Source organism: Cherax quadricarinatus, chromosome 22 (genome assembly GCF_038502225.1).
Source record: "Cherax quadricarinatus isolate ZL_2023a chromosome 22, ASM3850222v1, whole genome shotgun sequence".
NCBI lineage: Eukaryota > Metazoa > Arthropoda > Malacostraca > Decapoda > Parastacidae > Cherax > Cherax quadricarinatus.
Genome location: NC_091313.1, coordinates 29830615 through 29856869, shown reverse-complemented (window position 1 = coordinate 29856869; position 26255 = coordinate 29830615). Strand labels below are relative to the sequence as shown.

The 26255-nt window shown below is 40.0% G+C and overlaps 2 protein-coding genes across 2 annotated transcripts in view; both read right to left on the bottom strand.

The window, feature by feature from the left end:
- The window catches only part of alpha-Catr (alpha-catenin related), a 375248-nt gene extending 360668 nt beyond the window's left edge, over nt 1-14580 (bottom strand). Inside the window, exon 1 of the mRNA XM_053778134.2 lies at nt 14447-14580. Within this exon, the coding sequence (XP_053634109.1) occupies nt 14447-14536 (90 nt within the window). The 5' untranslated portion in view covers nt 14537-14580. The remainder of the gene's footprint in view (nt 1-14446) is intronic.
- Nucleotides 14581-15713: 1133 nt separating this feature from the next.
- LOC128689724 (ADAMTS-like protein 4) overlaps nt 15714-26255 on the bottom strand; it is a 70497-nt gene continuing 59955 nt past the window's right edge. The window contains exons 7-11 of the mRNA XM_053778127.2: nt 25324-25497; nt 24760-24927; nt 20993-21172; nt 20390-20534; nt 15714-19975 (exon numbers count right to left, since the gene is read on the bottom strand). Of these exons, the coding sequence (XP_053634102.1) occupies nt 19863-19975; nt 20390-20534; nt 20993-21172; nt 24760-24927; nt 25324-25497 (780 nt within the window). The 3' untranslated portion in view covers nt 15714-19862. The remainder of the gene's footprint in view (nt 19976-20389; nt 20535-20992; nt 21173-24759; nt 24928-25323; nt 25498-26255) is intronic.

Below are 26255 nucleotides of genomic sequence, written 5' to 3'. Positions count from 1 at the left end.
ACACACACACACACACACACACACACACACACACACACACACACACACACACACACACACACAAAACAAACACACACACAAAACAAGCTCACACCTTGGCACCAAGCGACTACATCGGGCCCTATTTACAACATACGAAATATTTTCACGTCTCCATAAAGCACCAACCTGTCAGTATATCTGACTCTACAATGAACATTTAAATGCAGTGAAACAGGGTGAAAGACCTTCACCATGAGGGGGAAATCTCCCTCTATCACGTCAGATATGTTTAATTATAGACTTTTAAATTGTGTGCGTCAGAGCGGAGAAGATGAAGGGAGGGAGTTGGTAATGAAGGAAAGGGAGGGAGTGGGTAAGGGAGAGGGTGGAATAAGTGGGTAAATAAAACGGGAGACCGAGTAGTAGTGGGAGGATGTATATGAGAATAGGAAGAATTATGGGCAAGGGAATGAAAGAGTATAAGTGGGAAAGGTAGAGAGTAAAACAGTTTGTATTTAAAAGATCATCATAAAAAAATTTAGGATAGAGAAACCAAACATCAGGACGTAGTGGCCAGACATTTCACAGTTTACGTGGCGTAAAGTTAAGGAAAGAATATGTTTGTTGAGATATAAGGACAACAGCCCTGAACCCCCGAGCACAAGGGTAAAGTGTGTCCATTGTATTGGTCTGACTGTACGGATGAAAGCTATGCAACACGAGTGCATAGTAAGAGAAGTGAATATGAATATGTAGAGACAGTCTACCTGGAGGGCATTCCGGGGATCAACGCCCCCGCGGTCCGGTCCATGACCAGGCCTCCTGGTGGATCAAGGCCTGATCAACGAGGTTGTTACTGCTGGCCGCACGTAGTCCAACGTCCGAACCACAGCCCGGCCGATCCGGTACCGACTTTAGATATCTGTCCAGCTCCCTCTTGTGGCCAGGATTATTTCAGGTTTCTTGTTTATGTAGCAGACTGGTGTAGTAACTCCAAAAAAAGAGAAAGAGGGGAACATAAATATATAAACACACTCACCAGCATTGTATCTTCGTCTGTACGACAGTTCAGAAATACGCAATTCTGCTGACTCTCGGGATAGTCTTTAATGTTTGTAGATGGGCACGACCTACTTCCACATTGAACAAATGTGACACCACCTATGACTGCTACACCTCTCCTGCCATACGGTTTATAAGCTGCTTCTCCGCTCATATGCCGTATTCTATTCAAGATTAATGGACTGAACACATCGACTCAAGGTTGAGGGACTGATTACCTCATTCTCCTCCTGTTCTTCAAGTTTATCCTTTGTATGGACTGATGAAGCCACTGTGTGGCGAAACGTTTCCTCAATAAAGATACCCAAGAGTTGCACATGTGTCTAATTTATCAGTCTTTAATGTTGTATGGTTACTCACATGATGGGTGCTTGGACACTGTGAATCACTGTCCCCCTTTTTCGAAGAATGTAGATAACAGTAACCTATGTGATATGTCACAATATGTAGATAAATGGTTCAGAGAATCGACATGATAAGATTGATGGACTGATTACATCGACTCCAGACTGAGGGACTGATTACCTCATTCTCCTTCTGATTTGCATCATTCGTCTTTGTATTGAACTGATGAAGCCACTGTGTGGCGAAACGTTTCCACAATACAGATACCCAAGTGTTGCACGTGTTTCTTATTTATCAATATATCACGGTATGTTATAAGGGAAAATAAGATACCGGACAGGTGTCCTAAATTTGGTCGTAACAGGTAAAATAAATCTTTGGAATTAATAAATTCTCAAACGCCCTTTTGTTAACCGTTTTAGGGTTTATTTTAGACATAATATGTATTCAGTTGTTGGTGCGCTACCATTCCCAAGCTGAATATTGGGTCTACCTGGATGCACAGTAAACTCACAGCTTCGGCGTTGAATTTTAAAAAATCTAAGGACGAGTGATACTGCCTGATAAACTCGCTCCTTCGGGGGTAAAAATATATAAAACGCTTTTTTCTAGTTCCTATTCGCATATCCTTTCTCACTGCCGGACACCCTCCTAGGCAGTGTGGCGCTGACGAACAGGTGGTGGAGTACCTCTTGTTTAGGACACCCTCTTCCCCTTCACACTCATTCTGTTTCACACTTTCTCTCATTTTCTTTCTTTCTTTCTCTGTCTCTCTCTCTCTCTGTCTCTCTCTCTCTGTCTCTCTCTCCCTCTCACTCTCCCTCACTCTCGCTCTGTCTATCTATATCTCTCTCTCTCTCTCTTCCCCTTACATTACTTATTATTCTTACGTCTCTTCCCATTACAGAACAGAGAATGGATGAGGATGAAGGCAACTTAGGGTAAGGGAGGACAGTCCAGAAGTAAAGAAGAAAGGGAAATTATTTGAAACAGAGGGGAGGGAAACGAGTCCGTAAAGGGGAGAAAGAGGAATAATTGGTACAAGAAGGACGTAGAACGAAGGGGTAAAGAAGAGAAATGACTAATTGGGGACAAAATAAAAGAAGCGAATCAGCGTAGAGTATTGGTACGAGACGGAAAGGAGAGTGAAGATTTGATTAATCGTAACTCTGTCTCCGCCCCAATTGCATTCCCGTTCGTCTATTTGCGCCCAAGAATCGAGAAAAATATCAGAGACGTGCTCCCTCCCCCATCTATTTTTAGTGACACGCAAAAATACTTGAGGCAAAAGAAATACCAGATTAGTGGTAGGCAACCATGTGTGACTGACAGTGCCCACACACACACACACACACACACACACACACACACACACACACACACACACACACACACACACACACACACACACACACACACACACACACATACACACACACACACACACACACACACACACACACACACACACACACACACACACACACACACACACACACACACACACACACACACACACACACACACACACACACACACACACACACAGTGGTTCCTCGGATCATCGCCCCGCGACCCGGTCTCAACCCCAGCCTTCATAAATTAGAAAACATTGCAGGAATATTATGGGTTGGTAAACGCACAGGAAGGTGAGCCTAAGTGTGTAATGAATGAGAGTATAGTTTCAAGTGTCATCTTACATGTTCATGAGGCTAACAGTAAGGGCGAAACATCGACATGCTGGAGTAAGACATATATGCGAGAGCTAGCTTTCATCGAGGCAACGTTTCACTCTGTGAAAAGTAGATAATGTTCTACACAGAGCAAAACTTTGCGCCTTTCAAATTGTGCCTTTAATTAGTAAAAAGCCTCTTCAAATGTTTCTTATAGAAATTTTTTTCGAAATTGAAATCCTTAGCTCAACGCTTCGAAATATCAGAGGGAACTTAAATTACCAGGAAAATGTTTATATCGGCAGCCTTTTCTTTATTTATTTTATTCTAACATAGAAAAAAAATCGGCGATCCGGTAAACATAAAGAAAAAAAAATCGGGCCTAATTTAAGTTCACTCAGTCACGTTTCATTTTAATTCGTCAATTTCTTTAAGTAGTGCTCAACCTCCATTATTTGTAACTCTTCCCATTTTTTCTCAAATGCTATTTTTTTATTAGATAACCTCATGCATAAACCAACATAAACGTATATTTGACCAGAAATAGTAAATTACAAAAAAAAAGGCCCCTTTTACGTCTAAAAATATCGAACGTTCAATTCTGAAAGTGGCGCTGTCTAGGGGCGAGAGTGCCCTGGAATGTGACAGTTCCTACACGTCATAAAGTATACGGTAGGTGCTTGTAAGTAGGTTTATTTATGTACAGGTACACATAAGTACAATTATCATTCACAGTGTAAATTATCTAGGGTAATACCCAAAAAAGGTCAGAGTGACTTAACACCAACAAGTGGGCTGAGGGTGAGATGTGAAGCTAATTCTGAGTGTATACTTTTCTCTCACTTTATGGCTAGGGTCAGTACGCTGCTGGGTGGATGAATGAGGCTTAGCACGGAGGGTGGCTGGGAGCACATACTAGGTGGCAACAGCTGGTTAAGGGCAGAGGAGAAGGTAGGAGAGGGAAGAGGGGAGAGAAAACGTGAGAGGAGGGTGTGGGACAGGTGGGGTGGGAGAGGGGCGGGGAAGGGGAAACAAAGTAAGCTTAGCCTTGTGAGGGTAATTACTTATAAAAGTGTTGGCAGCAGCTGAGACAAGCCACACAGACTCCAGGTGAAGGGAGACTAGAGGGTAAAGAGGGGAGGGAGATAGTGGTAGAGGAGGGATGGAAGGGAGACAGGGACGAGGGAAAGAGTAGTAGAGGGGAGTGGAAAGAGGAAATGGAAGTAGAGGGGAGAGAAATCAGAAAGAGGAAGGGAGAAAAATGGGAACATGGAGGAGAAGTAAAGGGAACAACATTAATAATAACACCAATTATATAAACACCAAGAGGTGTATAACTCCGTGTATAAATACTGAAAGTACTCTACCACCTATTTTAGAGAATAAAGTATAACTGACCGGAGGTGTACACGTTAAATGTAGCCTTGATGGCCCTGGCATTGCCGACAGGCTGCAAACTTAATACACCATCCAATAGTAATAAGTAGCTGCACAATGCAGTACAGTAGCTTTAAAAAGAGATTGGGCAAAAACATGAGTGCAAGGGGGTGGGTGTGTTTGGTGTCGTATGTACGGGAGTAAATTCTTGGGTAACGGTGATTTTGATAAGGACTTGCCTTGTATGGGCTAGTAGGCCTTCTGTAGTGTTCCCTCCATTCTTATATTCTTAGTAAATCACTTGACGATGATCCAGGACGGGCCGGATTGTCACGAAGGTTCCTTTCCTAAATGCGGGTTACTTGCGAAATATTCCAGCCAGGTTATTGTGGTTTTTAATTCTTTCTGTTGTGGTTTTTAATTCTTTCTGTACGAAAATGTTAGATTAAAGATTGAACCTTGCACAAGGCTTACTTTCTGCTCTGAGGAAGAAAAAAAAACCTACTTTTGAATGATACAAAAATAACCCGCACATACGAGACAGAAACTTACGACGACGTTTCGGTCCGACTTGAACTTGTTCCCGTTACAGTATTGTGCCTCTTTGTTCTCTACTGTGAGTGACTATCTTACATTAAGAATTATATACCAGCATCAAGGAATCCGGAATTTTCTGCATAGCAAATAACTTTCTATAAAGTAGTTTGAAGACGACAGTTTATTCTATATTATTTGTAATATTTATAGAAATAAAGTTGTCATTCTCATTATATATACACACACACACACACACACACACACACACACACACACACACACACACACACACACACACACACACACACACACACATACACACACATATATATATATATATATATATATATATGCAAAACAACCACTCTGAAAGAATAGAGAAATTCCAAGCGCTTTCGTGACTACTCACATTATCAAGGATAGTAGATAGTTCCTTGATAATGTGAGTAGTCACGAAAGCGCTTGGAATTTCTCTATTCTTTCAGAGTGGTTGTTTTGCATATTCTGAAATCACCTGTTTACTGTGATCTTATTGCATATATATATATATATATATATATATATATATATATATATATATATATATATATATATATATATATATATATATATATATATATATATATATATATATATATATATATATATATATATATATATATATATATATGTAAGTGGCTCTCAGGCTTCTACGAATTTACGAGACGCGTCGAGCACATCTTATCTCCGAGGCTTGTTTGTGACTCGTGATATTTATATGGAGCAACACTGCGAGCATGAGCAGTGTGCTGCTGCTGTCCTGCTCAGTGATAGTTACACTGGGGGAACGAGAGTTGTCTATGTTTTTTTTCATATTCCATCACACAGAAAATCTGAATTGCGAGAATTTTATGAGATAGTAAGGATTTCGCTGCGGGTACACTAAGCAAATTCTTAAGGTTTACTGGAGTTACTGTCACTTGAAAATCACCATCAGGATGGCGAATTTCCCACGACATCCGAAAACATTTAGCCACTGTGGGACGAGGTATCATTGCCGGGGTATCAACTCTTTCTCATAGCATGAATAGGCATTTTGGCCATGGATATCTTTTAAGATTAATCTATGAACATTTCTCGTGCTTCCGATAGCTTTCCTGCAAGAGTACATGACGGTGGAACAGTTTGAGAGCAACTTGTGCCATGATAGTATGTTTTTAACTTCCATTAATATTATATAATTCTCACCCAGTTCCCACCAGTTCAAAGATGACGTGTTTATCCCCCAGTAACGAATGTGAATTGTACCTGAGAAAACTGTTCTCTCTTGTAGATTATTATTTCTCATCAATATTTCACACATAGACGTTGCAAAGTTTTCTTGCCATTCCGAATAGCACATGGGACAGGTAATTTTCATAAGAACTTGTAAGATGTTTTTGCTCATTTAGCATAAGGAACTTATTTCTGCAGTTTCAAAGCCATTTTTTGTAATTTTACTAATAGTTTTTATGAAGCCTAGATTTCCTTTCCCTATACCCATAATTCATATTGACCCATTGATAGGAGAGAAGGACAAGAAAGGGGAGAATGGGAGAAGCTAGGGAAGAGAAGAAGGACGAGGAAGAAAATGTAAAAGAGAAAGAAGAGAGAGGAAAACAGGGAGGCTTGAAGATGAAAGGCAGCCTACTTCTTTCTCCCTAGCTATAGAAACAAAGGAATAAGTTGTCTTTTCTATATAGTCTCTAATGTTTCTCTCTCATATGACAAATAGAGGACCAACGGCATCGGATTACCTGACAGAAAGCATCCACGCTCCAACCACAGGGCTAGGATCAGGGAGCTACGACACAAGCCAGAATTACAGAGCTCCAACTATAGGGCCAGAATTACAGAGCTCCAACTATAGGGCCAGAATTATAGAGTCCAAACTACAGAGCCAGAACTACAGAGCCCCAACTACAGGGCCAGAATCACAGAGCCCCAACCACAGGGCCAGAAGCACAGAGCCTCAACTACAGAGCCAGAATCACAGAACCCAACCATAGGGCCAAAATCAGAGAGCCCCTGTTACAGGGCCAGAATCACCATTTTCTCGTCGACTTCTTCAAGAAGTAACTGAGTGGGCTCACTACTTGAATAAGACACGAGTCATATCAAGGTTTCCTTTTTAAATACAGAAATAGCAACAGGTGACAACATTTACGTAGAGAGCATTATGACTGCCATGTGGTAGGAGGCTGACCGAGATTTCAATGTGGTGGCAGAGTGACAGCATTATTAAGATGATAGGAGGCTGAGGATGTTTACACAGGCGGGAGATGACATTCATACGGTCTCCTGCAAGACAGAGCCTTCATGATATTCGTTTATATATATATATATATATATATATATATATATATATATATATATATATATATATATATATATATATATATATATATATATATATATATATATATATATATATATATATATATATATATATATATATATATATATATATATATATATATATATATATATATATATATATATATATATATATATATATATATATATATATGCAATAAGATCACAGTAAACAGGTGATTTCAAAATATGCAAAACAACCACTCTGAAAGAATAGAGAAATTCCAAGCGCTTTCGTGACTACTCACATTATCAAGGAACTATAACGAATGATAATGTGAGTAGTCACGAAAGCGCTTGGAATTTCTCTATTCTTTCAGAGTGGTTGTTTTGCATATATATATATATATATATATATATATATATATATATATATATATATATATATATATATATATATATATATATATATATATATATATATATGTATATATATATATATATATGCAATAAGATCACAGTAAACTGGTAATATCAGAATATGCAAAACAACCACTGTGAAAGGATAGTGAAATTCCAAGCGCATTCGTGACTTCTCACATTATCAAGGAACTATACACACACACACACACACACACACACACACACACACACACACACACACACAGCAGAGGTATGATAAAGTTCACGGCTCAGGGAGAGTGACCTAGTAGCGATCAGTGAAGAGGCGGGGCCAGGAGCTCGGACTCGACCCCCGCAACCTCAACTAGGTGAGTACAACTAGGTGAGTACAGGCGGTAGGGATAACAGGGAAGGCGAATGGAGTTCCACAGGGGTCAGTCCCAGGACCAGAGCTGTTTCTGGTATTTGTGAACTACATGACGGAAGGAGTAGACTCCGAAGTGTCCCTGTTTGCAGATGATGTGAAGGTGATGAGAAGAATTCAATCGGACGAGGACCAGGCAGAGCTACAAAGGGATCTGGACAGGCTGCAGGCCTGGTCCAGAAACTGGCTCCTGGAGTTCAACCCCACCAAGTGTAAAGTCATTAAGATTGGGGAAGGGTAAAGAAGACCGCAGACGGAGTACAGCCTAGGGGGCCAGAGACTACAAACCCCACTCAAGGAAAAAGATGTTGGAGTGACTATACACCAGGCACATCTCCTGAGACACACACACACACACACACACACACACACACACACACACACACACACACACACACACACAGGGCGCCGAGCCAGTTCTAGTAGACTGCTCTTCCCGTCTGGCTACAAATTAACAAAAACAAGTGAGACAATCTCACTGACTTTATATCTTATGTTCTCTTGTATCTCTGCTGGGTCTGTGTTTAATCCCTTCTTTTACTACTGTGTTCCACTGCCTCTTATCATGTTACTCTCTTATATGAGTTTCTCTCTCGCTCCATTCATCTTCTCCCTCGGATTCTTTGCCACTTTTATTTTGGGTTTCTTCTCGTCTCGAAACTACAATGAAATAAGGGACATTTTTAAAAAGAAATCTACTTTTGTTGGAACTACCCTCTCCCCTTCCTCTGCCCTGATCTTTCTTTCCTTTTTATTTATTTTTTACCGACGCCAATCTATTGTCTGACTGTCTCCCTGTTTCTCCCTGTCTCTCTCTCTTCCTTGCCATCTAGATCAGGCTGTTGGTACCAGCAACCCGCAGTCCGATGTATGCACCACAGCACGGCTGATCAGGAATTAATTTAAGGAATTTGTTGGGTTCTCTCTCTTGGAGACAGTCAGGCATCTGCTAATAAGGGATAATCCCTTAGCGGTCATATATCGATCTGCAAGTGGGAGGAAATCAGGTTTGATCAAAGAAAAGGGAAGTTTAAATCCAATTCCTTGTATTGTAAGCCCTTCACCATTATGAAGACTCCACCCTCGAGGGGAAGCTATAATGTAAGGAACTCAGATCGTGAAATGGAACGAGAGAAGACGAAAGTAAAAAAAATAAAAGACGAGTAGCGGGAGGGAAGAGACAGAGCTGGGGGGGGAGGGAGAGTGAAGGAAAATGCTTTGAAGGAAGAGAAGGGTACTGAGGGAGAGGGAAAGGATTCTTTGTGTGAGTGGAATATGAAAGGCGCACAGAGGGAGCGAGGGAAGAAGTCACCAAGCGTGGGTAAACACACTGGTAGCCATGTCAACTTGTGACAGAGCCAGCAACAGCACAGATCGTGGAGGCAGTGTAAAGGAGGGAGGGAGGGAGGGAGGGAGGAAGAGAGAGAGAGAGAGAGAGAGAGAGAGAGAGAGAGAGAGAGAGAGAGAGAGACAGAGACAGACAGACAGAGACAGAGACAGAGACAGACAGACAGACAGAAAGACAGAGAGCCTAATGATATCAACGCGATAAAGTCCGTTGATCAAATGAAATTGCTGGCCCACATATGGCTTTAACTTCATCCTGTTCCATATTAGTAAGTCTCATAACGATAAAAATGCTTTCAAATGAGCTGTTGTACGTAACAGCTCTTAGCTTGTAAATAAAAGTTAGAAACCTTAACTTAACCTTGTAGAACCCTGCGTATAAAAAAAAAGAAACCAGGTAGCTACCGGAGGAACGTAAACACATTTACAACTGACCTAACCAGAGTGTAAACACACCAGTGATTTGTTAGTGAACGCTCATGTGGGTGCTGTTAACGCATTACTGTTGTTACTGTTTCTTTATCCATTGCTAGTAAAACAGTCTGCATTGTCTGGAGGAAAGCAAGAGTGTGTACACCCACACTTGATTCATTAGCATATACGAGAGCATTATAACTCTGGCGGGGTGTACCAGATTCCCAGAGTGTACTTAGATTGTGGAAAATGTTTGTGGTTATGTGGTACGATGTTAACAGATGTAGTGTAGCACAATACATCAGTAGTCTAGTGACACACCCACACATTGTGTGTGTGTGTGTATATATATATATATATATATATATATATATATATATATATATATATATATATATATATATATCTCCACCTTGGGACCTATAGCCTGACACTATAATGATTAATGTACATAGGCTAGGTTTTCATGAGTGTGATGGAAGAACTGAAGCCCAATTCTGCTCTTCTGTCTGTAGTCAGTAATGAAAGCCTTCACTGCATCCTGAAACAAGACACAAATATACCTGAGTACACTGAGAAATTAGCGAGTCTGTGGAACAAACTTGCAATCAGAACGTTCACCACAACTGGAGTGGATGATACTTGAACCCTTGAGAAACGTGTGATATTTGCTTCGATAAGAGTGTGCAAGCTACCGAACCAGGATGTCACCCATAACAGTGGGTTCACGTTCACCTGCCTATTAATGGTTCTGTGGACATCAGCAGATGGTAAAATTAAACTTCCCCATGCCCCTCGCTTGGGACTCAAATCCGGGTCCCTTCGGTTTTAAGAAGAGGATTTACTATTGAGTTACAAGTCTTTCTTTTCTTTCTCGGCCAAGAAAATGCCACCAGCAGGAAAAACGCTAGTCGACAGCTGTGAGAGGAACGCGCGTGGAGTTGAGCCGAGACTTGAGCTCATGAATGGATTGGTCAAGGAGAGGATGGATGAGTAAAGAAGAGGGAGTGAATAGAAGGTAAAAATAAAAGCGAAGGGAGGAAGAAGTGGACGAGAAGAATCTTTGAAATGTTCATAAAGAAGGAAAGAGGAGGGACACTTGACAAGGTAAAGCTTGGAAGATAGAGGTGGATCAAGTTAAAAGGGAGAGATATATGAATGAAAAGGAGACAGCCTCGTAAACAGGAGTAAAAGGAGGAAGAGAAGGAAGAAGCGATGGGGTGACAGAAATGGTGATAAAAGGGATTAGGAACAGAGGTAAGGTGGGGTGGAGATTGAGGGAAGGATCTGTGAAGTAGAGGTGAAGGTTGAGGTGAAAGAGGGAGCAAGAAGGTAAAGGCAACAAGAGGAAGGGAGATGAAGGAAGTAGTGAGGGAGGGGTCTTTAAATGAGAAGTGATGCAAGAAGGCAAGCCAGGCACTGTATACTTGTATAGGAAATGAAATCAAGGGAGAGGAGAGGGAAGACCAGCAGCGGAGCTCAGGTTAGTGTTTTCCGGCCGGTGCATGGGACAGGACCTGATTATATACAGAATTACTCATTCCTGTCTCTTTGACGTATACACTAAAAAAATAACTTTCCCATCATTCGCTTATTGACTTCGAGGAGACGGTGGAAAACGGATAGAGGGAAAAGATATTGTCTTATGCGTCTTCAGAAACTACAATTATCTTTGCACAGAAACAGTACAAATTTCATGAGATAATGAAGAAAAAACAATTTTTTTTTTGTACTAGTACCCTCAAAGGTTAAAAAAAAAAAGATAGCTAAGGAAAGCAAATCAGTGGAGCTTATTTCCATTGGGAGCCCATGGCCCTTCTACCTTATGCAGCCCACAGCAATCGTGTAAATTTTAGGTATATGTTTAATGCTAAGTGCAGGTGATAGAAAACTGGTCCATACGCCCCGCCTCGCCTAGGATTGAACCCAGGATCTTCGATTGTGATCCAAACCCACTAGCAGTAAACTACGAGGTATCTGTTTTCAATTCGTTATAAGCAACGTCAGTGATGCCACTTATTAATACTTCCCTTGGAATGCTGTATTATTTATGACCGATATGTATACAACTACATTAGAGCCTCTGAAATGGAGAAATAAAATGAGAACAATTCTTGACATGAAGTGCTTACTATTGGCGCTGAGATCTGCCATCTCGGTGCCACCACCTACCTGACTCATTAGCTAAATATAATAGAACCTCTGTGTGTACATGTGTGCTTGTGTGTGTGTATGTGTGTGTGTGTGTGTGTGTGTGTGTGTGTGTGTGTGTGTGTGTGTGTGTGTGTGTGTGTGTACACGTGAGTTTCTACATGTGTGTATACACCGATGTTTACGTATGTGTGTACTTGTACATTCACACAGATGAATGAGTAACCTGAGGCAGATATGAGAGATGAGTTCTTTTTTCCGTCAGTCTTATGTTTGCATCCTTACACCACCACTCGGTACTTGAATTAAAGTACAGTGTGTACTTCCCTTTCCCAACCGGCTGGTGTTAGTTATTCACCTTCACCAACACCTTTGGTGTTGTAGTCCCTCCCTCATCCAACTTGCTGGTAACAGATCCCTTACTTCATCTCACCATTTGGTGTTGGTCCATTCCTTACCCCCAATGGCTGGTGTTAGGGGTTACTTCCTCACCTAACCAGCTGGTGGTTGCGTCCTTCCTTCCTTCCTTCCTACCATTGGCTGTTCTTGAGTTCCCTCCCTCACTCATGCAGCTAGTGCTGGAAATTCTCCTTTATGTCAATCAAAAATATTTTTGAAGCTCTCTTAAATTTCTCTTAAGAAGGTGTAACTGAAAAGGAGGCTGTAAGGTGGTCGGGAAATTCTTTTTTGTGATGCGGTTTCTGACAGAGATGTTGTATGAGATTCAGTAGGGTGTGTTTGTGGTTTGATATATGGTAGGGATGCAAAGGTGAAAGTAACTCTCTGCACTTCGGATCATAAACTTCGATGTTTTAATAACCCAGCATAAATTAAGAAAGGCAAGCAGTATAGCTAAATTCCATTGGAGGTCTTTTAGATAATCTGCCCTAGGATGCTACTCATAATAGGTGAACAGGGGCAGAAAGTGTACGGGGATTGTCCATATGCCTCGTCTCGCCTCGCCTCAGTATCGGACCTGTTGATACTTCTGAGTTCCCACTGGTAGGTGTCGTAGAGAGGTGTTTGTGATATGTAGGTCCTTTTTTATTGGTCATCACTTTGGATTTCTCTTCCAAAATATTTAAACAGAGTTACCTGCAGGAATTAGATGCGAGGTCTAACTCTCAAAGGGCACGAAGATGTTTGATGGCTCTGGACTTGTGTCCCTGGCCAGCCTGCTTTGAAGATATACTTCGATATAAGCCAGGAAACTGTCCTGAACTATTTTGCTTGTCAGCAAGGATAGGATAATAATTGTTCTAGCAAATTTGATATCCTTATAAAAGTCGAAGAAGATTACTTTGCAATGCTCCAAGATATGAATAACCTTCGAGTTTTGACTATATGACTGGTCATAGGACCTGGATTTAGTTTACCAGATTCTTTTGGTTTTAGGATAGGTTAGAGGATGTTGGCTATGATAGGAAACCTCCGAGTTTTCTTCATAACACACAACATTTTTTTTTAATCCTCCTCCTCCTCCTCCTCCCTCTTCTTCTTCTTCTTCTTCTTCTTCTTTAGTAAGAAAAAAGTAATTCCTTCAATGTCAGGTGTGCTTTCACCTTTCGGTTTGATTGGTCTATTTAGTCCATGAATCTTATTTAGGTGGTGTAGGTTTTGGGATGTGTGGCTGAAGACAGGTGTGAGCATATATTCCCTTTCCTCTTTCTCAAAAGAAAGATTTCCAATAAGCTTTTTTTCTTGGCGATGCTCGGGATGGAAAAACGAGCCGTATCTCTACATTGTAGTCCAGTGGTAGAGAGTTTCGCTCACAATCCAGAAGACCTGGATTCATTTTAAGGTGAGGCAAGACAGCTGGAAAGGTTTTCTAACACCTGCTGCCCCTGTTTACCTAGCAGTAGAGATACCTAGAAGATGCCTTGTGAGACTTATCCTGGGGTAGGTCTTAAGGACTCCCAACGAAAATAAGCCAAACCTCTTTGACGTTGGTTATATTGAGTTATTATCTCTCAGGCGATATTAAAAACAAATAAGGTCTTGTTCTGCCTAGTTCATCTACCTAGGTCGCAAGTTTTCTTGGCCCTCACGTCCTTTTCTTGGACGCATTTCCGTCAACATCTTTTGCAACACGTGCGGCATATTTACAACATGGTGCACGTAAAGTGACTGCAGAGAATTTGGCACTCACTCAAGGGCTTCGAGAATTTGTATGCAACCGGTGGTCGCTGGATACCCATACGAACGCGAGAGCATGTGTATGTTCAGTAACTGGTGGATGACAAGGGATGTTCTAAACAGAAGCCAGAGCCGAGTGCAAAGGACGGGAGACGTTGCCAGCTGGCCGAGGTAAACAGAGCGACGCGGCCAGCACGAGTCCACACACACACACACATGTACAGGCACGTCAGGGTCACGGCGGGACACGCCGGGCACTCACCTGGGTGACAAGAGGCAGCAGCGTCTTCTCTATAGAGCGAGTTTTTACATGTGGATCCATTTCGTTATGCTTCCGCGACTGGCTAGCCATGTTGGCCCCACAACTTAACCCGCGCCACTGAGGCCCTATCCCAGCCTGTGCCCGTGCCAGAACCCACCCATGCACGCACGCACGCACGCACGCACGCATATCTACACAAGACATATATACACACGCCACGCGCACATACCGTACACTGTCATGGTGAGGTGGGAGGGAGGTGCACGTTATTGTCCACAGACTCCACACCCCAAGGCAACAAAAGTTAGCTAATATGACCTATAGCTGTGTGTAAATGCAGACAGCTCACAACCGAAAGGACCCGGGTTCGTTACCTGAGGGTAGATAATTACATGTAATTATCTACCCAAGATATCCCAAGTTTTGATTCCCGTTAGTAGAATACAGTCGTAATGATTTTATATTTGTAGGAAGACAATATAATTCAGGTTACTTATCACTGGCTAGAGAGTTTTTAAGATCTAGGAAACCACATATAGGTAGGAGTTACGAATATCTTATGTTTATTATTAGTAATTGTAGTAGTTTTAATTATTATTATTATTTTTTATTATATTCAGTGGAAGCGCTAGGCCCGCTCTGTTTCCAAATATTCTTGGCTAATCTAGGACAGTCTCTTTGTAAAACTTGGATACTAAACCGAGAAAAAGAACATGTGTATTCGAAAAATATTAAAACGGTTCTTTCTGTTTTGACACTGTAAACAGCTGTTTAACAGGACAGTTTTTAAAAGAACCTGACAATGCAGGTCCAGGTGATGGGAGGTAATCAGGTTTTTATTCAAGGATGGAGTGCTCAGATCCCTCGGATCAAGAATCTTTCACCATCATCAAGTGTCGTAGCCTAGAAATAGTTTTATTTTTGGGTGTGCTGTCTAATAAGTGAATATTCAATGAATCTTTGCCTGCTAAACAGCCTTCGCTTCAAGGGAAGGTATCTGGACGACAAAGAGATGTTGTTGATCCAGGGAACAGGATCTGTCCTCCATTTCCTCGGATCATACCCTATTGCCTCTCATACCTTTCACGTTGTATGACCATTAAGGTGGCACTTCTCCATAAATATAATAATAATAATAATAATCATTATTTATGAAAACACCTGTAAGACTTTTCTTAGTCCTCACCAACGACCACATAAACACCTGCGGAAAAAGTATTAACGTGTCTGTTGTGAAGTGTGACTTTAAGAATAAGTGAAACAAAAGTTTGGTATATTTATAATCTTTATGAGTGAAAATGACTGTTACATGTCTTTGGCTCTTGATCTATTATGCAAATTACTTTTTTTTCCCTTAAATTGGTTACTCTACTATTTACAATAATGATGAAATGTTAAAAAATATCACTAAATGTAGGTACATTAGAAAACCTTCTCCTAGCATACAATGACCCACGTCATCAGCTGCTTCTTACACTATACTGCGTTATTTGTTTACACGGCTCTCTCCTAGGCTACTCCATAGTACTCACAACATAAACTTCGGGTGAAACCGTCAATCCTCGGGTATTTACTAGTATATTTGTATTATATATCTCCACAAGATAAAATTATTCGTCCATGATACACAATACACTGTAGTGTATGTTATTTAATGTTACCACAAAAGAACATTTCATCCTCTCTGGGTTAGTCTGACATATTATGTCCACGAGAGGAAGAGAACTTACACACAATCTACAATATAGATAATTCTGTCCTAAAACCATAAACACGTGAAAATAAGACCTTATAAGTGGTTAACATAACTGATGTTATATGTGTTTCAATAGTGATCACGGATCTTATCATATTATGAGAAGGAACCATCAAAATATGTCTACCACGGAGCACTTGTTTTTCGCCCTGATGTTGCAGATGTCTTTTTATTTTACCCATAATGCATATAATAGGCTGTACATTCATCTGGTTATGCTATTATAGTCTCTTGTTAATAGGCGTGTCATTCAATTCCCTTTATATAGATTTTAAATGTATTATCACAAGAGGACAAACTCAGAAGCCTATGCTTTTCTATTCACCAGGTTTTTTTTCTTGTCCACACAAGATAAATAGCAAAACCAAAATCCAGGAAGGGTTCCATTAATTTATTTTTAACATGTGAAGTGTTAATGTTGTGCTTATTAAACAACAAATGAATATTCATCCCCAGACACATGTGGGTGGTTCTTCTTCTTGATTCGCCGGGACTCTCCCGGTCCGGGTCTTTTCCAGATGGTGACCCGGCCTTCGCTCCCTGTCTTGGGAGTGTCTGAGACCTGTCTCCCATGGGAGGAGGTAGAAGTACCTCATCTTCTGAGACTAACTCTCCCCAGGCCTAGTCCCATTCCCCGCCCTCACGGGACTCGTAGGGAGAAGCTAGGCCTCTGGTCTGCCATCTTCCCCGCCCCAAGAGGGCTCGTGGGAATGACAGCCTGTTGTGCTGTAGGTGGCAGCAAGCCCTGGTTTCTGGCACTTTCCCCGCCCTAGGAGGGCTCGTGGGAATGGTGTCTGTCATGTGGGTGTAAGCCACAAACGAGAACAATGACCAAGTTCACCAAAATTCATGATATTACATACGTATATAAGTGAGAATAATAACGTCTCATAACAGCGATTCAACTAACAAATATACGTACTGTGTATTTATTAGTTATTATTCACATTTATTAACAAAAATATCCTCCCAGCCACGGATGATACCAACAGTCTATTAAGGAGAAAAAATTAATAATCTAAAAGCATAACTTGTCCATCCACAAAGAAATGTTGGACAAAACGATGACTAAATATTTTGTAACACTGTTTTTCTCTTTCTGCGACTCAAAGAAAATTCAGATCTTATAATTAAATTCGAGAATCGCACAAGTGGATAGACAAATAGACTTTCTTATTGTAAAACGTGAAAATAGACAATATTCATTATAAAACAATACTGGATATTATTTTTTTTCCTGTAAGTCTGGAATTTCCTTACCTCGGTTACTTGACTGACCAGACTGTCATGTTACTTGACTGACCAGACTGGCATGTTATTTGACTGACCAGGCTGTCATGTTACTTGACTGACCAGACTGGCATGTTATTTGACTGACCAGGCTGTCATGTTACTTGGCTGACCAGACTGTCATGTTACTTGGCTGACCAGACTGTCATGTTACTTGACTGACCAGACTGTCATGTTACTTGACTGACCAGGCTGTCATGTTACTTGACTGACCAAACTGTCATGTTACTTGACTGACCAGACTGTCATGTTACTTGACTGACCAGCCTGTCATGTTACTTGACTGACCAAACTGTCATGTTACTTGACTGACCAGACTGTCATGTTACTTGACTGACCAAACTGTCATGTTACTTGACTGACCAGACTGTCATGTTACTTGACTGACCAGCCTGTCATGTTACTTGACTGACCAGACTGTCATGTTACTTGACTGACCAGCCTGTCATGTTACTTGACTGACCAGCCTGTCATGTTACTTGACTGACCACTGTCATGTTACTTGACTGACCAGACTGTCATGTTACTTGACTGACCAGCCTGTCATGTTACTTGACTGACCAGACTGCCATGTTACTTGACTGACCAGACTGTCATGTTACTTGACTGACCAGCCTGTCATGTTACTTGACTGACCAGACTGTCATGTTACTTGACTGACCAGACTGTCATGTAACTTGACTGACCAGCCTGTCATGTTACTTGACTGACCAGACTGTCATGTTACTTGACTGACCAGCCTGCCATGTTACTTGACTGACCAGACTGTCATGTTACTTGAAAATTACCGGATTTTTCTCACATCGAAATGAACGTGAATGAAAATAATGATTATTAAGCCTGATGCATTTTCAGTGGGTGTATTACGATGTGAATATTTCGCTGAGTGCCCGCACCTCTGCTATCAACTAAGTTAAATATTTATTGGGTAATTGTTAGTCGACTATAGAGTCGACTAACAATTACCCAATAAATATCTAACTTAGTTTATTTCTATTATTATTTGAAAAAAAAAACTGTAATTTATGTGATATTCAAATCCGCTTAATTTGTTGAAATATTCTAGAAGAGTATCTTTCTTAAAATATATTTGTTAATCGAAAGAACTGAGGAGTCTGTCCAACACACATAAGGTTTCTGCATTCTGATCAAATCAGGGAACGGGTGGGATCTGAACCTATGACGAGTCCTAAGACTCGCAGACCAGTGAGTTAGGATTCACTCGCCATGAGTTCAAACACCATCCGTTCCGTGATTTGTTTATAGTCGTGCTACTATGATTTCGTGAGTTTTTTCATTCTATTTGTATAATGAATAAAGACGACATAAGTTGTAATAGGCAGTATGAGAGGAGGACGAACATTCTCATGTATTAAGCAGATAAAACAGACCTGCCAATAAAGAATTGAATGTTTCAGTTTACCCGAAAAAATAATATTATCCACCTGTTTTAAATACAAAGATGTTGCGAAGACTGAATATCAAACAGTGAAAGAAATTCCACTTACTAAAATTCTGAATATATCATCGTGACTGTTAGAGCTCGAGCATTGCACTATTGTTCATACGATGGTGCTCTTGAGCAGTTCTCTCATGAATGCAGCATGAACGTAAGTAGTTTGTTAAGTGGCTTTGTTCAACTTTTCTCACTAGTTGGGGTCCAGTTCCTCCCCACACTAACTGGGATTCACTTTCCTCACTAGCTGGGGTCCAGTTTCCCCACTCTGACTGGGATTCACTTTCCTCACTAGCTGGGGTCCAGTTTCCCCACTCTGACTGGGATTCACTTTCCTCACTAGCTGGGGTCCAGTTTCCCCACTCTGACTGGGATTCACTTTCCTCACTAGCTGGGGTCCAGTTTCCCCACCCGGACTGGGATTCACTTTCCTCACTAGCTGGGGTCCAGTTTCCCCACTCTGACTGGGATTCACTTTCCTCACTGGCTGGGGTCCAGGTTTTCCACTAACTGGCCTCAAGTTTTTCCCAAATATATCGACAATTTGATAAATCCTGTATCAGCATAGTTGCCTCTGATTTCCTGGCAGGTCGTAGAGACTGGAGTATGTGTCAACTGTACGAGGATATGACAGAAAATAACTGGGGAATGTATATTTTATATTGTCACTGAAAAAAGAAGAGTTAAATTACAGTGTGTACCATAAACAATGGTGAACAAATGAGTATGCATTTTCGATTTTTTTAAGTATAAACATTATAGAAATAACTGAAAGTGATATCACATAAATGTCAAGATTTGACTCGTAGAATTAAATTTACTTCAAGTTGATCAAGATGAATCAGTAGAATGTATGAAGCAAAAGAGAGAGGGAAGAGGCAGGTGCTGGAGATGGTATGCTGCGAAGCATGACGTTACTGCTGCTGGAAGCAGGAGGCACAGCAGACGGTACGGTAATATGAGTAGCGGCAGAGACGGGCCTGCTGCACCAACACGCAGTTTTTAAAGCGGTCTACACAGCCCCTGTCTGAAACACATACAATGGGTACATTAAACATTTTATCCCCTGATATTTACCTTTGTTTCAAATAATATTTCATTTTGGGGGGGAAGAGGTATATGTAAGCCATCAGAAGGCCTCAGTCAGACGACCACTTGCTCAACTGAGAGGAGTACCATGCAACTTAATTAAGGCCAAAAGTCAGGAGAAATTTTCCCCAGTTCTCCTAAACTGGGGAAAATTTATGTGAGTGCAAATAGAACGTGTCTGTCTCGCGTTCAGCAGACGAAGGATCGAGCCTCCGCTGTCTTGCTCTACCTGACCCCACATGAGTTCATCGCTAATATGAATCATTTCTTTCTCTCTTAAAAAAGATAATACCTGCCTCTCATGGAGGTCCTCTACAACATTAAACCTATGGCTAACTTGAGTTCAGCTTACCGCTAGGGGCGTTACAAGGCTGCTCGACGCAGCTGCGGGTGGTAGGCGGCTTTTCGTCGATGTTACAACGTGTGGATGGCTGTTGCTGGTGGTCGAGGCACTGTACTGACCGCGTGCGGCTCCCCCTGCCGCAAGTGCGAGAACACTGTAAGGATAAATGATGCAAATAGTTACATGTGACCACGAACTGTCAATTGCTCCTCAAAGGTTTCGTTACCATGATGTTAAATATTTTTAACGAGGATCAATAAACTGAAAGGAGACACATTAAAATTATTTGTTACCTCATCAAACCCAATTTTTCCAAGATTCAATTTCAAACCAGGATTCTGCGAGGTAGAGATAATATTAATGGAACAAGAAAAACTTAAATAAAAACTTTTACGAAACACAGAAAGTTTAAAATAAGTGTATGCTGAAAGTGTGAAGGAATTAGAAGATTTCTCTTAAAACTTTGCATTTTCATACAGCAGAAAGGAACGATCAGCAATTCAGTTTATGCAAAAAAACATTTAGAAGGTTACCCTTTTACTCTCAGGTGAGTAGTTTGTTGTCTACCAACCCACTACCCATCCTCTGTTTATGTGGAGGGTCACAACTAACCTGTGACCAGTCAGTGTAGTACCAGTGTGGAGGGCAGGGATCAGGGTTGCACGTGAGGGTGGCATTAGGGCGAGTATCGGCGTTACATTCGATATCAAGCGTGGCCCTGAAGGTCCCCCTCAGGAATACCACACACACTACCTCCCTGGTCTGTATGCCGCTCCCACAGCCTTCCGAACACTGCATCAAAATAGTTAAAAAAGTCAGTAACACTATATATATATATATATATATATATATATATATATATATATATATATATATATATATATATATATATATATATATATATATATATATATATATCACTAGCGACACTGCGTCTAGCCAAGGATTCGAACCCATGCTGCTTTGGCCCGCCTCATGGTGAGCGAAAACCCATGACACTCTAACCCGCAGGACCACACAATCCTACAAGAATCAAGCATCTGACCAAGCTAGGTGTGTTACCCTTGGTCCGAAGATATACGGTGGTGTGGGTGCCTGTGGGCTAATTTCATTCTCCTCCCGTTTGGTTGGCAGAAGCACCCACATCACCGTATGTCCTCGGACCAAGGGTAACACACATAGCTTGGCTGGGTGCTTGGTTCTTGTAGGATTGCGTTGTCCTGTGGGTTAGAGCGTCATGGGTTTTCGCTCACCATGAGGTGGGCCAAAGCAGCATGAGTTCGAATCCTTGGCTAGTCGCAGTGTTATTATAGATCAATACCATTTGTTCGTGGTCACACTAATATATATATATATATATATATATATATATATATATATATATATATATATATATATATATATATATATATATATATATATATATATATATATATATATATATATATATATATATATATATAAGATCACAGTAAACAGGTGATTTCAGAATATGCAAAACAACCACTCTGAAAGAATAGAGAAATTCCAAGCGCTTTCGTGACTACTCACATTATCAAGGAACTATGAAAGTAAGTATGTATAATGTTCGCCAAGACCGTAGTCCTGGCACGGGTCTCAATCTTGCGATGACCCGTCTCTGGCTCCCGAGGGAGAAAGGTTTCTACAATGATGCGACATATGAAAGTAAAGCATCCAAGGAAGCTATATAAGGGGTCTGGCCAGCACCTCACTATCAGATCCCACAACGTTTAAACAGCTGACGCGCGCCGACCCAACTTGGATAGGTCCTTTGCACAACTCACCCCACAAACTATTCTACCTGGAGCAGTTTACCTGGAGAGAGTTCCGGGGGTCAACGCCCCCGCGGCCCGGTCTGTGACCAGGCCTCCTTAGGTCAGTGTCCCAGGATGCGACCCACACCAGTCGACTAACACCCAGGTACCCATTTTACTGATGGGGAACATAGACAACAGGTTGAAAGAAACACGTCCAATGTTTCTACTCTGGCTGGGAATCGAACCCAGGCCCTCACCGTGTGAAGCGAGAGCGTTAACCACCAGGCCACCAGAGCCCCAAGAAAATTTAAAAATTATTTGTCCAGTGTATTATTAAATTCTTCCCAAATTCTATTAATTATAAATGGATCTAATTTATATAAACCAAAGGAAATATTCATATTATTGTCAAAACTGCTTTTTATGAAACAAGATTCAATTATATTCCTGTCGACCATGGACTTGCTTGATACTACTTTCTCAACTTTTTGAAAATCAATTGGATGGTTAAAATCTCTTACATGAATAAATAGAGCATTGGAATCTTGTCCAGTTCTAATGCTATATTTATGTTGTTTAAATCTTAGTTCGAGATTTTTACCAGTTTGACCGTAATAAACTTTATCGCAAATTTTACAAGGAATCTTATAGACACATCCATCAGCATTTTGGGGGGAATTCCTTATCAAAAGTTTTTTTACTGTATCAAGATTTTTGAATACAACTTTAATATTAATAGTCTTAAGAAGAGAAGGCATATCAACCAAGTTTTCATGGTAAGGGAGAACCAACATATTTTTAGTTGAATAAGGCTGGTTGTCCCTTTTTGGATTGTAAAAAGTATTTCTAGCAACTTTAAAAGATTTATCAATTACATTTCTTGGGTATTTTAAATCATTACCTATTTCATAAATTTTGGATATTTCCTCATCTATGAACTCAGGACTACAAATTCGTAAAGCTCTCAAAAACATTGATGAGAAAACAGACAGTTTGACTCTATCTTGATGCGAGGAATAATAGTGGACATAGGAACAGTTATTTGTAGGTTTTCTGTAAATTTTAAATTTGAATTCATTATTACCCTTAATAATTAAAACATCTAGAAAAGGCAATGAGTTATTTTCTTCAAACTCAACAGTAAAGTTTATAGAATGGGCTAAGCTATTTAATTATATAGCATTAGAACTGGACAAGATTCCAATGCTCTATTTATTCATGTAAGAGATTTTAACCATCCAATTGATTTTCAAAAAGTTGAGAAAGTAGTATCAAGCAAGTCCATGGTCGACAGGAATATAATTGAATCTTGTTTCATAAAAAGCAGTTTTGAAAATAATATATTTCCTTTGGTTTATATAAATTAGATCCATTTATAATTAATAGAATTTGGGAAGAATTTAATAATACATTGGACAAATAATAAATCTTAATGCTTGGGTAGAATAGTTTGTTTATGGGCAAGCGGGCCTGCTGCAGTGTTCTCTTTCTTATGAATCGCATGTCGTCGCGCGTCAGGTGTTGCTTTGTTGTGGGATGTAGTGGTGAGGTGTGGTATAGACCCTTTATATGCCTTCCTTTGATGTATTACTTTTATTGTTCCTTGATAATGTGAGTAGTCACGAAAGCGCTTGAAATTTCACTATTCTTTCACAGTGGTTGCTTTGCATATATATATATATATATATATATATATATATATATATATATATATATATATATATATATATATATATATATAATGTATTTTGTCTTTAAATAAAATATACATAAAATATAGGGGGTGGTAGGAGAAAATTCTCAAACAGCTTCAGGGAGAACCTTGAGTTTTCCCTGAAGCAAGTTTATTCTTTTCTCTGAGGATGAGGGTCCCTATAACAGTTCTAGAAGTGGTACCTGCCTATATTATTAATATATATATATATATATATATATATATATATATATATATATATATATATATATATATATATATATATATATATATATATATATGTATATATATATGTATATATATATATATATATATATATATATATATATATATATATATATATATATATATATATATATATATATGTCGTGCCGAATATGTAAAACTGGTCAATTAGCAAGAACTCATTTAAAATTAAGTCCTTTCTAAAATTTTCTCTAATACGTTTAAAGATATATTTTTTTCATTAATGCTAATGTAAAAAATTTTAATTTTGCACCAAAAGAATCTTAGAAAACTTACCTAACCTTATTATAACAAGTGCAATTTATTTTAGCCTAACCCAACTAAATATATTTTAAATACTTTTACAGTAATTTAATACTAAACAAACACAATGAAATATATTTTTTTCGTTAGGTTCAGAATGATTTCTGCGAAATTATTGCATACACAAATTTTTACTTGTCCTATATGGCAAGATGAGCGTTGCTATTTAAGCCAAAATAGCAAGTTCTGCCTATTCGGCACGACATATATATATATATATATATATATATATATATATATATATATATATATATATATATATATATATATATATATATATATATATATATATATATATATATATATATATATATATATATATATATATATAATCGTACCGGTGTCCAGGGTCCAGTGAACCAGGCAGCAGCGCAGGCGTCGGCCCGGGGACAAGCACGGGTTTCTGGAGGTCTCTCCTGCTGGTCACACTCTCCCTCCACTGAGTTGATTCCTGGTGAACACCACACGCGACGCCTTTGTACACCGTTCTCACACCCGCCCACACACTGTAATGTAACAGTTTAATAGTGTTATTATATAGCCAATATCCATTTAGTAGGAGGTAGCCATCCGATGTCCATCCTGTGGGCGGTAACCACTCCATACCTATCCTGTGGGCTTGGTCATGAGACTATTAGAAGCACATATTCACCCTTGCACACACACACACACACACAGGCAGGATCCATACATAGCTTAGCTTCAAGAAGAGGTATGATAAAGCTCATAGAGCAGGAAGAGTGACCCAGCAGCGACCAGTGAAGAGGCGGGGGCCAGGAGCTATGAATCGACCCCTGCAACCACATCTAGATGAGTACAACTAGGTGAATACACACACATACGAAAAAGAACTGTGTTTCTATCGGAGACAAGGGAAGTTTGGGCAGTTTCCGTCCACTCACCTCCTCCGACCAGTCCGTGTAGAACCAGGTGTGGTGTGAACACGTGTGGGCGTGACACAGTTCCTGCTTGGGAGGCTTCTCCTGCACGTTGCACTGGTCGTCCCCCACACGGCGTCCCTCTGCACGGCAGGACACCACACGAGTTTTGATCCCAGTACCACATTCAACAGAACACTGTCGAAGGAACCAAGGATTAGTTCAACAGGTCAAAACCCTTCAAGGGATTACCTTGATGATGGTGAAGGTTTCCAGATTCAAAGAATTGGAGCTCCCCCTCATATTCCAAGTTATTGTAAGACCCCTATTGGTTTATCACTTCCCATGAACAGGTCTAATTAAGAAATATAATTACCACTGTTAAAACTAAACCCGTGTCTATTATTTTAATCATGAGGAAGTGTTAAAGTACTCTGTTTTAAATCTACATAATGTAGTTTTAATGTACACACAACATCATTGTATTATTATTATTATTATTATTATTATTATTATTATTATTATTATTATTATAAAAAGCGCTAAACCTACGAGGATCATGCATCGCAGATCACAACATCTCTGTGCCTAGAAGAAGATTGTAATGTACATTTTTGTTATGTATCCTGAGCCTAAGTAAAAACTACACTGTGATTGTACATTATCGTGCCTTTAATAATCATTTCCATCCCTAGCTGCATTTCTACAACTGGTGATCGATAAGGAAGTATGAAGAAGTAATGAAATGAGAAAGCGAAGGGATAGTCTCACGGTGTCGCCATGAAAAATATTTCTGGACAGAGTTCATAGAGCCACCACAACATACATAGTACTGGTCATGCACACCACTGGGAGCAGGGCTCATACAGCTCCGTAAATATCCAACAACAACAACAACAACAACAACCTCCCTTGCCAGTTTATTAATGTACAATAGTATTAAGTTTTATATTATT